This window comes from Equus caballus, chromosome 1, assembly GCF_041296265.1.
Source record: "Equus caballus isolate H_3958 breed thoroughbred chromosome 1, TB-T2T, whole genome shotgun sequence".
Lineage (NCBI taxonomy): Eukaryota > Metazoa > Chordata > Mammalia > Perissodactyla > Equidae > Equus > Equus caballus.
In genome coordinates, this window is record NC_091684.1 from 185940880 (window position 1) to 185958454 (window position 17575).

General features: G+C 36.1%; 1 protein-coding gene across 15 annotated transcripts in view; it reads right to left on the reverse strand.

Annotated features, from left to right (window-relative positions):
- RALGAPA1 (Ral GTPase activating protein catalytic subunit alpha 1) overlaps positions 1-17575 on the reverse strand; it is a 225642-nt gene that overhangs the window by 35755 nt on the left and 172312 nt on the right. For all 15 annotated transcript variants that reach the window (XR_011428633.1, XR_011428619.1, XM_023624084.2 and 12 more), the window contains one exon: positions 10676-10831. Coding sequence is in view for 13 of the 15 variants with exons in the window: in XM_023624084.2 (XP_023479852.1) it covers positions 10676-10831 (156 nt within the window). In the remaining 2 variants the exon portion in view is untranslated. The remainder of the gene's footprint in view (positions 1-10675; positions 10832-17575) is intronic.

Consider the following 17575-nt stretch of genomic DNA (forward strand, 5'->3'; position numbering starts at 1 on the left):
TGTTCCACAACTATCAGCAGAGATACCAGAGTCAATTCTACATTTCCGCAGTGTCACAATATTATTCATCTGCAGCTGGAGACTAGAATTCACAGAAAGTAACTATACCTTCTCTTTCACAAAATCAGCTTACCCTCTGACTTCCCTATTTCTGTCAAAAACATCTGACAACTAATTATAATTACTTAGGGTCAAACCTGAAAGTCTTCAATTCCTCTATTTTCCTCACTGTATCTCTAACAAGCACTTCGTTTTTTTTCTAAAAAAAAGGGTTAAGGGCCTGCCGGGTGGCACAGTGGTTAAGTTCGCACACTCTGCTCCGGCGCCCTGGGGTTTGCTGGTTCAGATCCCGGGTGGGGACATGGCACCGCTTGGCAAGCCATGCTGTGGTAGGTGTCCCACATATAAAAACTAGAGGAAGATGGGCACGGGTGTTAGCTCGGGGCCAGTCTTCCTCAGCAAAAAAGAGGAGGACTGGCAGATGTTAGCTCAGGGCTGATCTTCCTCAAAAGAGAAAAAAAAGGGTTATATTTCTTTTTTGTACTTTCCTTCCTGCTGTCCTAGGTCAGATGCTAGTCATCCTGCACACCTGGACTAGTTCATGAGTTCTTAAAAGGCCCTGTCTCCTTTTTCCTATCCACCTTCTTTAACACATTAGCAAATACTGAGAGCTGACTAAATGCACTGTGCCAGCTATTGCAGATACAACGGTGAGGAAAAACAGACAGTCTCTGCTGTCACAAAGCTTCAGTCCAGTGGAAGAGACAGAGTAAAATAACTAAGCAATAAATGAATAAGTAACAATACAGATCATGATTCAAATATTCATCTCTGAATGCAAATAACAAAGAAAACTGGACTATAATGGCACTTGAAGGATGCATAGAAATTATTTAGGTTAGGCTGTCCCTTCAGGAAGTAGTGGTATACATGTAGAAACTGAATCTGAGTAACACTCACTGCCCAAGCCCTCATTCTTTCCCCCATCTTCCAGACACCCACATGTAGCAAAACATACACTACCACATACTCCTCCATCATGTGAAAAAACATACTTTCACACATGTTCTTATAGTCACAAATATTTTCATATATTCACTTGCTGTCTGGATCATTCACTTTTAGTAATTAAGAAAAGCTTCTTGAAGCAATAAACATAGCAACTGGTATACAATACCTTAGCAGAGTGGGCATTCAATAAATACTGCTGACTATTAAAAAGATAGTATCACAGTGCTTATCTTGGCAATTTTTTTCTATCATTACGTAGTGCACAGAATAAAAATAGAATTATCTGCAATTACGGCATTTATTTAATATGCCACTTTGAAGGTGAGAAGTGCTCTAAAGAAAATGAAATAGGGTGACGTGATACTGTTTCTGTGTGGAGGGGGCTTCTTTAGCTAGGATGGTCTGGGGAGGTGCCTCTGAGGAATTGGCATGCGAGTCTGAGAAAGAACGAGAATGAGAAAGCCTGATGGTGCGGAGAAGGAGCCTTTCAAATGGAAGGAACAGTACGTGCAGAGCCCCTGAGATGGGAATGAGCTTGACATGGTGGCAGGTTAGAATGACAGCCAGTGAGGCCAGATTGTGGTAAATGAAAAGGAAAGTGACAGGAGATGAGAACAGAGAGGTAGGCAGGCAGGTGGCTAAATCACATAGGCACTGAAGGCCACAGTGAGGAATTAGTGTTTTCTTCTACATGCAATAAGAAGCCACTGTTATACCATCCAAATTATACCATTCACAGTGGTGAGATGAATTGACTCTGAACCATTTATATTTCCTGGTTGCCTATCCTCTGTTTTTGTCATCAGGAGTATGTTTACAGAAATTAGGGTTAAGGGTAGGGTCTCTGATATTAAAATAGTATTATTTTACAGAAGGCTGTTATATTTGGGACTGAAGCCATGAGTATAATTCTATAGCATTTATTAGCTATTATATTAGCTAGACTTTTACTAAAATAATAAAAATTTAGTTCTTATTCCTTAAATTTGTTTTTGATTCATTTTCCAGACTATATTTAGCATGTAATTTTTTTGAAAGTAACATACGCTTTAATTTTATTTCTAGATAAAATAAAGAAAAAGAGATTCAAAATTAAAATCAGATCAAGCAGATCTATAAAGCTCATTTATTTGCAAAACTATTGTGACCAAATTTCAAAACAGAAAATGAACTGCTGTCCATTACACTAACAGTATTTCAGAGGAAACTGACTTAAATAAAGTGCTTCTTTACACTTTTTTGGGGGGTCCAGGAAATGAAAGATAGACTAGAGAGTCCAACTAAGTACGTTACAATTATCTCAACTTGATCTTCTTCAAACTCCTGAAAGGATGATTCAGCTACCTACGAAGCAGAGTATCAGCAAGTGGCTAGAACAAGGAGACAGAGGAAATGAGACAAGCTCCTGCGAACACTTTATACCAATGCTTGCAGCACTTTTGATTTTTAGGGGTGAATAAACTCAGTTAAGTGGAAATTATTTTTAACCATTCTCCATCAATCTTCCTCAGGTAGAGACAATTTACAGAACAGATGGCTTGACTGGGGTTATATCAGGATTTTTGATATGGTAGTATATTTCTAAGAGACTACTTTGTTAGACTGAATGTTTAGTTAATTTGCTCAAAAAGTATAATCTACATTGTAAAAATTCTGTTGATATCGTCTTGAGCCTTCAAAAAGCTTTTCTTCATAAGAAATGAAATGCTACACTTAAACAGGTTCAAGGATATTTACCTCATTCTGAGAAAATAAAATGCTTAAAAATAATTTACAAAATCACCACATATTTTAAATAAAAAGTGAGAACTAAAATTAGTTTCTATAAAATAGATGTAAATGATTTTCTCCTATCAAGCTTAAAACAAAGAACCAGAGTCATAAATAATTCTAGCTTGCCAGAGGCACAGCTATTTCTTTATACTGACTGTCGACTATCTAATTTAATTAGAGGTATTAAACTCCATGCTGAGGTCAAGGAGCCTTACTTCCTCCAATATTACACTTCAACCAGTGCTCATTAATGTGTCTACTGAATGGATTAACACACCTAAAGATATATGTACAAAGGAAAGGGGGACAACCTAATGATATCCAATTGTTCATTTGTAATAGGACACATGTTCTAGGCCTCAACTTATTACCACTAATGTGGAATTTATTAAATTCAGGAGGAAAAATACCAATACAGAAAGTGATTTTTTATTAAGGAGAACTGGTATAAGACAACTGGTTTCTAAGATTAAGTTTAAACATTTAACCTTTTATTAAAAAGAAATTGATACTATAATAGAGCTAAAATATAAGCCTGTTACTTAGAAAAATGTTACATGCTAGGACTCTGAAGACAGATTGAGGGCAAGAGTCATACTAAACAGGGAAAAGGAAAACTCAGTATACAGAGAAACAAACGTTAAGTTTTTTTGATATCTATGAAAAGAAGGTTTAGAACAGCTATAATGAATTATGAGGCCAGGTAAATATTTCCTTTCCACTGAATTACAGGAAATGTTGCCTTAATTTAGTCCCAACCTTGATAGATTACCTTGTACTTAAACAGATTTAAATTACTGCTTGAGAACATAAGAGAACTATACCTTCCCAAATGATACTGCTTTATTACACAGTTTACAATTTTGAAGGTTTCACTTTTATATGTAGGTACCATACATGTGAAAGCAGTGACATTTTGAAATTTTCCCACTAAAACAAACAAGCCTTTAAAATTGCTTTATTTAAGTAAAAAAGCCTACCTAGCCAGGGTAATTTTTTTCAATAAAATGGGTACAATTATTTTAACAACTAAGATAATACATAAGCTTGCATTAAAAAAGTTATAATATTTCTGTCATCTCAATATTAAAGAATTAGAATATCACACCATGTAATTGCCTGTGTTATTTCTCCTTACTAAATAATGGGAAAAAATACTAGCACTTTTCCACTTGGTAAGCTATCAAATAATTTTAATTTGGAATTAATTAGCTTAAAGGAAATAATTAAATTAACACTTTTTCTAGGATGTGATGTCAGCAAAATGGTGGACTAGGGAAGTTCCAAACTCTTGTTCCTCCACAGAAACAGTGAAAAAACATAATCTTATACGTAGAAAACTGTGATTCCACAAAAAAACTGTTAGAGCTAATACATGAATTCAGCAAAGTTGCGTGACACAAAATCAACACACAAAAATCAGTTGCATTTCTTTACACTAACAACGAATAATTCAGAAAGAAAATTACAAAAAATTCCATTTACAATTGTGTCAAAAAGAATAAAATACTTATGGATACGTTTAATCAAGGAGGAGAAAGACTCATAGACTGAAAACTACAAAACATCGTTAAAAGAAATTAAAGACTATGTAAGCATATGATATCCCATGTTCATGGACTGGAAGTCTTAATATTGTTAAGATGACAACAGTACCCAAAGTGATCCAAAGAGTCAACACAATCCCTATCAAAACCCCAACAAAGTTTCTTGCAGAAATAGAAAAACCCATCCTAAAATTCATATGGAGTCTCAGAGAGCTTGAATAGCAAAAACAATCTTGAGAAAGAAAAACAAAGTTGTAGAACTCACATTACTTAATTTTAAAACTTACTACAAAGCTACAGCAATTAAACTATTCAATTAAAGCAAAAGGACAGACATTTAGACCAATGCAATACAACAGAAAGCCCAGAAGAAAGTCTTTGCATATATGGCCAATTGATTTTTTCACAGGTGCCAAGATCATTCAATGGGGGAAAGTGCAGTCTTTTCAACAAGTGATGCCAGGAAAACTGGATAGCCACATGCAAAAGAATGAAGTTGGACCTTTACCTCATACTACATACAAAAATTAACTAAAAATGGATCAAAAACCTAAATGTAAAAGCTAAAACTATAAAACTCTTAGAAGAAAACATACAGGAAAATTTTCATGACATTGGATTTGACAATGGTTTCTTGAATTGACATCAAAAGCAGAGGCAACAAGGAAAAAAATAAATTGGATTCCATCAAAATTAAAACTTCAGTGTATCAAAGGACACCATCAAAGAGTGAAAAGAATGGGAGAAAATATTTGCAAGTAATATATCTGATAAAGGCTTAACCTCTAGAATATATAAAGAACTCCTACAACATAAAAACAAAAATGCAAATAACCTAATTCAAAAATGGGTAAAAGACGTGAATAGACATTTCTCCAAAGAAGATAACAAATGGCCAATATACACATAAAAAGATGCACATAACCAGTCATTAGGGAAATGCAAATCAAAACCACAATGAAATACCACTTTGCATCTATTAGGATAGCTAAAATTTTTTTTAAAAATTGAAAATAACGAGTGTTGATGAGGATGTGGAAAAACTGGAATGCTTGTCCATTGCTGGTGGGAATGTAAAATGGCACAATCACTGTGGAAAACAGTTCCTCAGAAAGCTAAATGTACAATTTCTGTATTACTCAGCAATTCCACTCCTAGGTATACCCTAAAAGAACCAAACCAAAAATAGGGATTCAAATACTTACACAACAATGTTCACGGCAACATTATTCACAATAGCCAAAAAGCAGAAATAACAGTGTCCATCAATAGATGAATGGATAAAAGAAATGTGGTGTATACATATAATGGAATATTATTCAGCCATAAAAAGGAATGAAATTCTGATACATACTACAACATGGATGAATCTTGAAAACACTATGCTAAGTGAAATAAGACGGACACAAAAAGACAAATACTGCATGATTCCACTTATCTGGGGTACCTAGAAATGGAATCATACAGTACTCACTTCAAATTCATAGAGACAGAAAGTAGATCAGAGGTTACCAGGGGCTGGGTGGAAGGGGGAATGGAGAGTCACTGTTAATAGGTACAGAGTTTCTGTTTGAAAGGATAAAGTTCTGGGTCTTCCAGTTTCCAGTCTGGCATGTAAGGAGCTTAGAAGTCACCACTCTGTCCTAACAACAAGTAAAAAGGTAAACAAACTGAAAAATCAACTACTCTTCTTAGGTCAGATAAGTGAGGTTACAGGGCAAACCGCTGCCACCAAAATTAGGCAGACAGGCAAATACAGAGAATAATAACTTAACGGAGGAGAAACCTCTGTAGGAACCAGTGCCAGGGTAGGAAAACCTGAACTGTAACTGAGAAATTTCTGGAGACCCAGTGTGGACAAGTCTGAGAGACTGAAGAAGCATCAGAACCAGAGTCAGATATGGCAGAGATGTTGGAATTACAACTATGATTAATATGCTAAGAGCTCTAACAGAAAAACTAGACAATATGCAAGAACAGATGGATAATGTAAGATGGAAATTCTCAAAAAGAATAAAAAAGAAATGCTATAAATGGAAAACAATGTAACTGAAATGAAGAATATCCTTCATGGGCTCATTAATAAACTGGACATGACTGAAGAATCTCTGGGCTTAAAAACATAACAACAGAAACTTCTAAAACTGAAAAGCAAAGAGAAAAAAAAGACAAAAAAAAAAAAAACCAAAAAAAAAACCAGAACAAAATATCCAAGAACTGTGGGACAACTACCAAAAAGTTTAACACACATATAAGAGGGAGAACAAAGAGAGAAAGAAACAGAAGCAATATTTGAAGCAGTAATGACTGAGAATTGCCCCCAAATTAATGTCAGGTACCAAACCACAGATCCAGGAAGCTCAGAGAACACTAAGCAGGATAAATGCCCAGAAAACTACACCTAGGCACATCATGTTTGAACTTCATAAAATCACAGATAAGAAAAATCTTGAGAGAAGACAGAGGGAAAAAACCATTTTATTTATAGAGGAGCAAAGATAAAAATTACATCTGACTTCTCAGAAACTACGCAGGCAAGAAGAGAGTGGGGTGAAATATTTAAAGTGCTGAGAGAAAAAACTACCAACCTAGAACTCTGTACCCTGCAAAATTATCCTTCAAAAGTATAGGAGAATAAAGACTGTCTCAGACAAACAAAAATTGAGGGCATTTGTTGCCAGTAGACCTGCCTTACATAAAATGTTAAAAAGTTCTTTAAGAGAAAAGTAAAATGATATAGGTTAGAAATTCAGATCTATATAAAGAAAGGAAGTGAGAATCAATAATTGCAACAATGCATTTGATTATGTATGCTTATGTATAAGTGAAATGAATGACAGCAATCATACAAGCGATAGGAGGGAAGAACTGTGCATACTGTGTTATTATAAGGTACTTGCAGTACCCATGAAGCAGTATAGTGTTATTTGAAAGCAGAAGTGGATTAGTTGTAAATGTATAGTACAAACGCTAGGGTGATGACTAAAAAAAGTTAAAAAAGAAAGGAAGTATAATTGATATGCTAAGAAAGGAGAGAAAATGAAATCATATAAAATGATCAATTATCGGGGCCGGCCCCATGGCCAAATGGTTAAGTTTGAGCGCACTGCTTTGGCAGCCCAGGGTTTCGCTGGTTTGGATCCTGGCGTGGACATGGCACCACTCATCAGGCCATGCTGAGGTGGCATCCCACACAGCACAACCAGAAGCACTTACAACTAGAATACACAAGTATGTGCTGGGGGGCTTTGGGGAGAAGGAGAAGGAGGAGAAGAAGAAAAAAAGAAGGAGGAGGAGGGGAGGAGGAGGGGGAGGAGGAGAGGAGGAGGAGAGGAGGAGGAGAGGAGGAGGAGGAGAGGAGGAGGAGGAGAGGAGGAGGAGGAGGAGAGGAGGAGGAGGAGAGGAGGAGGAGGAGGAGAGGAGGAGGAGGAGGAGGAGGAGGAGGAGGAGGAGAGGAGGAGGAGAGGAGGAGGAGGAGGAGGAGGAGAGGAGGAGGAGGAGGAGAGGAGGAGGAGGAGGAAGAAGAGGAGGAAGAAGAAGAAAAAGATTGGCAACAGATGTTAGCTCAGGTGCCAGTCTTTAAAAAAAAAAAAGCTCAATTATAAACACAAAAGGCAGAAAAAGTGAAAAATAGAACAAAGAACAAGGATAAAAAATAGAAAACAGTAACAAATACAGTAGATATTAATTCAATGATATCAAAGACCACTTTAAACATCAATTAAAAGACTGAGACTGTCAGAATGGATCAAAAAAACAAGACCCAAGTACACGTTGTTTACAAGAAACCCACTTTAAATATAAAGACAGCTACAGATTAAAAGTTAAGGGATGGAGAAAGATATACAAAAGACAGTGGGAGTAGCTATATTAACTTTAGACAGAGAAGACTTCAGAGCAAGGAAAGTTTCAGGGATAAAGAGGGGCATTACTTAAAGATAAAGGGGTCAGTATTCAAGAAGACGTAACCAATCCTTAATGAGCGTGTGCCTAACAACAGAGTGTCAAAATACATAAGGCAAAAACTGAGAGAACTCCAAGGAAAAATACAAGAACCCACTGTTATGGTTGGAGACTTTAGCATCTCTCTATTAGAAATGGAGAGATCCAGCAGCCAGAAAATTGCTAAGAATATAGTTAAACTCAAAAGCTCCATCAATCAACTGGATGTAACAAACATTTGCAGACTACTTCAATAGCAGATTACACATTTTTATCCCACTCACATGGAACATTCACCAGAAAGACTACATTTGGGCCATAAAACACAGCTTAACAAATTTAAAAGAATGGAAATTATACAATGTCTGCTTTCAGACCACACGGAATTAAACTAGAAATCAATAAGAGAAAGATTGCTGGAAAACCTCAAAATACTTGGAGATTAAACAATACACTTCTAAATAACATACAGATCAAAGAATTCTCAAAAAAATATTTTGAACTAAATGAAAAAGTTCTAGAAATGGATACTTGTGATGGTTGTACAACACTGTAAATGAACTTTATGCCAATTAACTGTACATTTAAAAATGGTTAAAATGGTAAGTTTTATGTTATTTTACCACAATAAAAAAACTCTGTATTTATAGATGAAACAAACTATTAGTGTTCAAGGTTTAATCTCTCAAAATTCTCTAATAAACCTAGTACTTAAAAATTTCACTATTTAAGGGTATAGTTTGAATTAGAACTCAATCATTTAATAATTCTTAGTGTTATCATCTCCAAAACTAATTTTGTTATGATAATGGATTGTTAAATATCCATTTCAGATTCTTCTTAAATAATTAAGGACAAACCCTTAATTTTGTTTTGAAGGAAATAAGAAATCTTACTTATTTGACATTTCTACAAAGGTCGCAGGAATAAAATTTCAAGTACTATATAATTACCAAATTTAATACAGTGAAGTGAAAATATCCTGACAATTTTCTTTTAAAAAAAAAAGCATTTTAATAAAAAATGATGCACTTTGTTCTGTTCTTACGTTTGCAATCTACGATACTATTAATTTTATACTCTGCTCTAAGATTTAAAAGTTGTATCCATGGAGCCACGAAAATGATAAACATGAGTCACTGCCAAGTTCTTAAAGATTAAAATTATTTATCTTTTTGCACTATATTCATAATTGTCTCTAATTTGGGTATGGCTTATTTTCATACAGATTTAAAATGAGATGATGGAAGAAAGTGCTTAATTGAAGTTTTAACGACATTTTACTCCAATCTAACTCTTCACCATCTTCTTGTCAGTATTCACGGCTCATTTCGTACTTTTAAAAACTACATGACAAGAAATTTTATAGCAAACCTGTTACTGAATTTACTTTCCTACATTTATCAATTACCCCCACCTTTACTTCTCATTCAGTCTAACTAGCATCTATATATTAGTTTTACTAACCATATTCATCTTAATAGGTAGTTTGCAACAGTATTCTAAAATGTAAACAAAAGACATCAGGGTATTAAATTAATCTTATAAAATATTTGAGATGAGTTTTGAAGTTCCTTTTTAAAACAGTGTGAGAATAACACTGATATCATAGCTTGTTAATGAAGCGTGAAGAGCTTTGATATCAGGCAACAGCCTATCAAGTCAAATGACCTAAGATATTAAGTTGGTTACATTCACCAGCAGTTTTGAATAAACTGAGGAGGAGGAAGAGGAAGATGAGGAGAAGGAGAAGGAGGAGAAGGTAAAGAAAAGAAGAGTTGGCCAAGATTTTACTCTTAAAAATGTTTCTCCCTAACAAAACCATACAACGGTGCTCTGAGGTATCTCTGTGGTCACCAGAGCAGTTTTTGAATGCTGGCGCCAGCTAGAGCAAAATGGTGGTGTAGATTTTAAAAGATGTGGGCCATCAAAACTGTTCCACTATATCTCTCATAAATTCTAAGGTAGCAAACTTTAATTAAGGCTTATTTTATCTGCTATATTAGTTTTAGCGAAAATTTACAATATAGCATGTGATATTTTAAGTGCTTTATAATAATTTACATTTCTTTTTCCTCTCCCTCAACCAATATAAACATTACATCTATCCATGTGTGAAGGGGCTTGAAATATAATTTCACCAATTTGAAAATACGCAGAAGTTTTTCAATTTATCACATCCCTGTTTTCTTGAAGACAAATCCTTTGTTAAGACTATAACCTTCAATTGTATCATTAAGGAAAACAGTTTGCTCTACAACAATCCTGTTTCTGAAGACAGCATTGGGTGAAGAGCACTCAGAAATAGTGCTTGATGATTTAGATTACTGCCTTATATATGTATTAATTTTCTTAATGACTAGGATTTCAAAATTCTGAGAACTTTTTTTCTCAGCACTTACTTTTTTGGTCAGAGAGTCATCAGAATCAGAAGGCATTCTTGTCGATACATGAAATACTACTTCTACTGTAGAGGTAGCAAAATATGGCGTGGTCAGTCCAGTGCTTTTGTTTTTTTGTAGTCCTCCCATGAAACCGCAATGGTTTGTAAGATTTACCTAGAAGCAATGAAGAGTCACATAATACTGATCAATTAAACAAAACTCAAAAATTCACTACTGAAAAAGATTCAAATTTCTCACTTTGCAAAAACATGGGGAAAAAGTGTCTTGCATGTTATCAACCAATACTTGAGCCAGAATTATTAGTTAGAGCTGCTCTGTTCACACTGGTATTGTTTCTTAAGTATTTGAGGATCTCTAATTAGTAGGAGTTAATTAGGAAAGAAATCAACTGCTGTGCAGTATGCATCTTTTGTTAGGCTACTAGGTGCTAACGATAAATTATAAAGGCTGTGGGGAGACAACACCACCAGAGAGTAAAAACCAAGTGGCAAAAATCAAGACTGGAAATGATTTGGGGAAGAGTTAAAACAGTAGTGTTACTTTGATAAAATGATTAATTAGGTATGTCATACATTTACTCATCAAAACTGGTTTCCTAATTATTGGCACCTATCACAGCTCAGAACAAAAATATAAAAATGCAGAACTTAACTACACTTCGAATGCATTGAAAAATACACACTAATCTGTGCAAAGATTTTTAAATATTTTTTTCCCGATTATAAATATAATACATGCTAATATCAGGGTCATTGCATTGGATGATATTCCCTGGACTTGTGCAATACACAGAAGCCACCAACTTGTGTTCATCATAGAAAATTAAAGAAATACTGGAAAGAAAAAAAGAAACAAAATTTAAATATTGTTTGCACCTCTCCACTCGGAGAAACTACTTATGCATATGCTTTTAAATAATAAAATCTGAATATCTGACAAAGTAGAAAATTATAGAAACAAAGCTCTGCACCAGGTGAGCTGAACATATCTCAGCTGTCAATATCAGTTACCACTGGCTAAACATATGAGTAACAAATTAGTTTTTATGCCATTACCACAAGATTGCCTCAATCACTTATAATATTTTTAAATTTATTTTTCTGACTCAGTAATACATTAACATAAGTAAAAATTCAAAAGATATACCAAAATTCTTCCTTCCATATCTCTCGTCTCCAGCTACTCAGTTCCCCTCCCAGAAAGGAATTTCTTAAGTATCAATCCAAAAATGTTCTCTGTACATACAATTAAATTTTTATATATGTGTGTATACACACACACAAAATGCATATACAATGTTCTCCATCTTGCTTTTTTGCACTGAAAATACCTTTAAAAATACTCCTATTGGTAAGTAAAGAGCTTCTTCATTTTTTTTGTTTTCATGGATTCACAGAAGTCCATTTTCCTGATATACAATAATTTAACTAGTCCCCTACTTAAAGGATATTTCGGCTGTTTCCAATCTTTTGCTATTACAGTCAGTGCTGCAGTGAATAACACTGAACACATGTCATGCTGCATTTGTGAAAGCAGATCTGTAGGACAAAATAGTCAAAAGAGGAACTGCAGTACGCACTTCTAATTTTTTTTTTTTTAAAGATTTTATTTTTTTCCTTTTTCTCCCCAAAGCCCCCCGGTACATAGTTGTATATTCTTCGTTGTGGGTCCTTCTAGCCGTGGTATGTGGGACGCTGCCTCAGCGTGGTTTGATGAGCAGTGCCATGTCCACGCCCAGGATTCGAACCAACGAAACACTGGGCCGCCTGCAGCAGAGCACGCGAACTTAACCACTCGGCCACGGGGCCAGCCCCCGCACTTCTAATTTTGAAACCCACCACCAAACTGCTCCCCGTGGACGGCACCAACAGTGTATGGAGTGCCTGTTTCCCTCATACCCTCTCAAATAGAGTATCAAACTTTATGAACTTTGCTAATCTGAAAGGTGAAAAATGCTATCTTGGTGTAGATTTTTTGTTGTTTTGTTTTAGTGAGAAAGTTATTTATTTTCAAGTCAATTCTCTGTGTAAAGGAGAAAGTCTCAGTTTAGTGTTCCTTTGCTATAAACACTTCTGTAACACTTACTGATCTCCCTTTGTTTGTTTTGTTTTTTGGTGAGGAAAACTCACCCTGAGCTAACATCTGTGCCAATCTTCCACTATTTTCTATGTGGGATGCCTCCACAGAGAGGCGGATGAGTGGAGCAGGTCCACGCCCAGGATCCAAACCCATGAACCCGGGCTGCCAAAGGAGAAAGCGTGGAACTTGAACCACTTGGCCACGGGGCTGCCCCGATCTCTATTTTTTTTAATTAAACTTTTTATTTAAAGATAATTGTAGATTCACACGAAATTTTAAGAAATAATAAAAAGAGATTCTATGTACTCCTTACCCAGATTCTCCCAATGCAAAACATATTATAAACATTAAAAACAAAAATATTGCAAAATATATTACAACCAGGATACCGACACTGACATGGGTAAGAGACAGATATTTTCATTACCACAAGGATCCCCCATGTTGCCCTGTTACACGAACCACACCCACTTCCTTCCTACTCCATCCCCTCCTTAACCCCTGGCAATAACTAATCTGTTCTTCACTACCAAAAATGTCATTTTGAATATGTTATACAAACGGAATTACACAGTATGTAACCTTTCCAAGTGTTTGGAGATTTTCCTGTTATTGTTCTGTTAATGATTTCAAGTTTGATGCCACTGTAGTTGGAGAACATACTGTACATGCTTTTAAATTTCCTGACGGTTGTTTCACGGCCCAATATACAGTCTACCTTGGGATTTGTTCCATGGGCACGTGAAAAGAATATTCTGATGTTGTTGAGTGGAGTGTTTTATAAATGTCAATCAGATGCTGTTGGTTGACGGTGTTGTTGAGGTCTTCTATATACTTGCTCACTTTTTGTCAGTTCTCTCAGTTGTTGAGAGACGGGTGAAGTCTCCATCTATGATTGTGCATTTGTCTATTTCTTCTTTCAGTTCTGTCAGCCTTGCTTCACATTATTTCTGTTCTGTGGTTTGCTGCACACACATTTAGGACTGCTATGTCTTCTCAGCAGAGTGACTCTTTTATTGTTACATCATGTACCCCTGTCTCTGGTAATTTTCTTTGCTCCGAAGTCTACCTTATCTAATATTATTGTAGCCACTCTGGCTTTCCTTTGATTAATATTTGCACAATCTAACTTTTCTCATCCTATTACTTTCTACCAGCCTAAATTGTTATATTTGAAGTTTCTTTTACAACATATAGGTGGGTTATGTTTTTTAAGCCACTCTGTCAATTTTTAATTGGTATATTTAGACCATTTATATTTCATGTAATGATTGATATGTTAGAGTTTAAGTCTGCCATTTTATTTTTTGTTTTCTGTTTATTTTCTCTGTTTTTTGCTTCCCTGTTTTATTTTTCCTTCCTTCTATGGGTTACATGAACATTTTCTCAAATTCCATTTTTATTTATCTATCATTTTTTGAGTGTATCATTTGGTAAACAGTTTTCAGTGGTTGCCCCTGGTATTATACTGTATGTATATAACTTATCACAGTCTACTGATGTTGTCATTTTACCAGTTTGAGTGAAATATAGAAACTCTACCTCACTTTATGCCCCTTTACCCTCCCGTTTATAATTGCCATGAATATTTTCATTTAGAAACACGTCAGATAGTGAAGTAATTTCTGCATCAACTATCAAACATAATTAAGAAAACTCAAGAGGAGAAGTGAAGCCTAGTGTATTCAGCCATTATTTTTTTCTTGCCATGCTCTCTCTTCCTGATGTTCCAAGGTTCCTTCTATCTTTTCCTTCCTGTTAATAGAACTTCTTTTAGTGGTTCTTTTAGGGTAGGTCTGCTGACAACAAGTTCTCTAAGTTTTCCTTCACCTGAGAATGTTTTGCTTCATTCCTTCGTTAGCCAGCAGACTCTGGGTTGACAGTTTTTTTCTCTCAGCCCTTGAAAAATATTATGTCACTTCCTCTCGCCAACAGTAGTTCTGATGGGAAATTTATCATTCTAATTTTTTTCCCCTTATAGACAGGGTACAATTTTTCTCTGGATGCTTTTGAGACTTTTTGTCTTTAGTTTTTACAAGTTTAATTATGGTGCATTTTAGTATGAATTTCCTTAGATTTATCCCGTTTGGGTTTAACTCAGCTTCTTCAATCTGTAGTTTTTTCAGCTTTACTTCTCTTGCCAAATTTGGGAAGTCTTCAACATTATTTTTTCAAGTAATTTCCAGGCCCAACCTCTTTTTCCTCTCCTTCTGGGACTCAGATAACAGGATCTTCTGTCATAGTCCTACAGGTCCCTGATGCTCTCTTCATTATCTTTAAGTCTATTCTCTCTCTGCTGTTCAGGTTAATTTTTATTGTTCTATCTTCTAGTTGACTGATTCATTCTTCTGTATCCCCATCTCTACCTGACTCTGTTGCTGGGCCCATCTACTGAGCTTTTCATTTATTATATTTTCAGTTCTAAAATTTCCATTAAATTCTTCTTCATATCTGTCATTTCTTTGTTGAGACTTTCTATTTTTCATTTATTTTAACTGTGCTTCTAATAGCTTGTTGATGTTAGTGTCTATTATCTTCTATTCATTCAGTTTGAGACCATCCTGGTTCTTGGTATGATTTTTGATTGAAGCCTGGATATTGTCATATAACGTTATGAGACTATGAATCTTATTTAAACTTTCTGTTTTAGCTGGCTGTTTTGTGACACAGCTCTGTCAGCGAAGTGGGCAGTGCTGTCTCATGGCCAGGTTCCCCACTTAACTTCCACTGACACCCAGGGAGGGGAGATCCTCATTACTGCTGGATTGAGGTAGGAGTTCTGGCTTCCTATGTGGTCCACTGACACAGTGGTGGGGGTGATCTCAATATTGCTGGGTGATGGTGACAGGTCTAATTCTCCACTAGGCCTCTTCTGACCTACCCCAGTGGAGGGGGGAAGGGGAACCTAATTACTGCTGAGGGGAGGGAATTCCAGGTTACTCCTGTAGTCTCCACCGGCACTGTGTGTGGGGTGTGGATGGGGGACTAGCTATCAGCTGGCAGAGAGAAAAGTCTTAGTTTTCTACCCGGCCTTCTCTAAGACTATATGGTACTACTCCGGTGGTACTCTGAGGCTCCCTAATCAACCTTTGTCATCGGTGGGGTGGGGGGGGCTTGGGGTCACAGTATTTTCTGTGGTGTTTGGCTGGAGTAGAGCAGTTACTGTCTAAATGTTTTCTATCTTTCTAGATTGTGCCTTTCTGGGTCCTTTGGCTAGAAAGAGTGGGCTTTCATTGGTTATTTTCAGTCTGCACTTGACGTTTCTAGGTTGCTAGCTTCTTCAGCTCCAAATCTGGGATATATAAGGCAAAAAGAAAACCCTGAGAATTTACCACCATGTCATTCCTTGGTCCCAAATTCCCTAGTTGGTCTGTCTTCTTTTCTCCACCTTTTAGCGTCTTCTTATGTTTGTTCTATACATAATGTCCAGGGTTTTTGTTGTATTTAGTGTGAAGAATAGGGAGAGTATGTCTACTTGATCTTCTCAGAAGTGAAAGTTCCTACTGTACAACTTAATGAATTTTACTATATTTACAGATAAGTGCATCACTACCACAGTCAGTTTCAGAACACTTTCATCACTTCGGAAAGAAACCCTGTACCCTTTAGCTGTCACCCCCATCTTCTCTCACCTTCCTAACCAGCCCTAAGCAACCATTAATCTACTTTCTGTAGATACATATATATATATGTTCCTATTGCGGATATTTCATATAAATGGACCAAACTACGTGGTCTTTGTGACTGGTTTCTTTCATTTAGCATGTTTTCAAGGTACATCCACATTGAGGCACATGTCAGTACTTCATTCCTCTTAATGGCCAAATAATATTCCATTATATAAATAACCCACATTTTGTTTATCCATTCATTCACTGATGGACATTTGGGCTGTTTCCATCTTTTGGACATTATGAGTAAGGCTGCTATAAACATTCATGTACAAGTTTTTGTGTGGACATACACTTTCAGTTTTCTTGGCTATATGCCTAAGAGTGGAATTTCTGGTCACATGGTAATTCAATGTTTCATTGTTTAATGAGCAGTGAGACTGCTTCTGACAGTGGTTACACCATTTCACATTCCCTAACTAGCAGGATATGAGGGTTCGGTTGCTTCGAATCCTAGCCTACAGTTGTAATTATCTCACTCTTTGATTCCAGCCATCCTAATGGGTATGAAGTGGTATCTCATTGTGGTTTTTTACATTTCTTGAGGTCACACTGGTTTGTAACATTATATAAACTTCAGGTGTACATCATATTTTGACTTTTGTACAGACTGCATCATGTTCACCACCGAAAGTCTAGTTGCCATTTATCACCATACACATGTGCCCATTTACCCCTTTTTCCCTTTCCCTGCCCCCTCCCCTCTGGTACCTGCCAATCTGTTCTCTGTATCTATGTGTTTGTTTGTTTATCTTCCACATATGAGTGAAGTCATAGTCTAATTGTCTTTCTCTGTCTGACTTATTTCACTTAGCATAATTCCTTCAAGGTTCATCCATGTTGTCACAAATGGCACAATTTCATCTTTTTTTTGGCTGAGTAGTATTCCACTGTGTGTGTGTGTGTGTGTGTGTGTGTGTGTGTGTATACACACACACACCCCCCACATGTTCTTCATCCAATCATCTGTTCATGGGCACTGCAGTTGCTTCCAAGTCATGGCTATTGTGAATAATGCTCCAACGAACATCTGAAGGGTGCATATATCTTTTTGAATCAGTGTTTTTGTGTTCTTTGAATAAATACCCAGAAGTGGAATAGCTGAATTATACAGTATTCTTATTTTCAATTTTTTGAGAAATCTCCA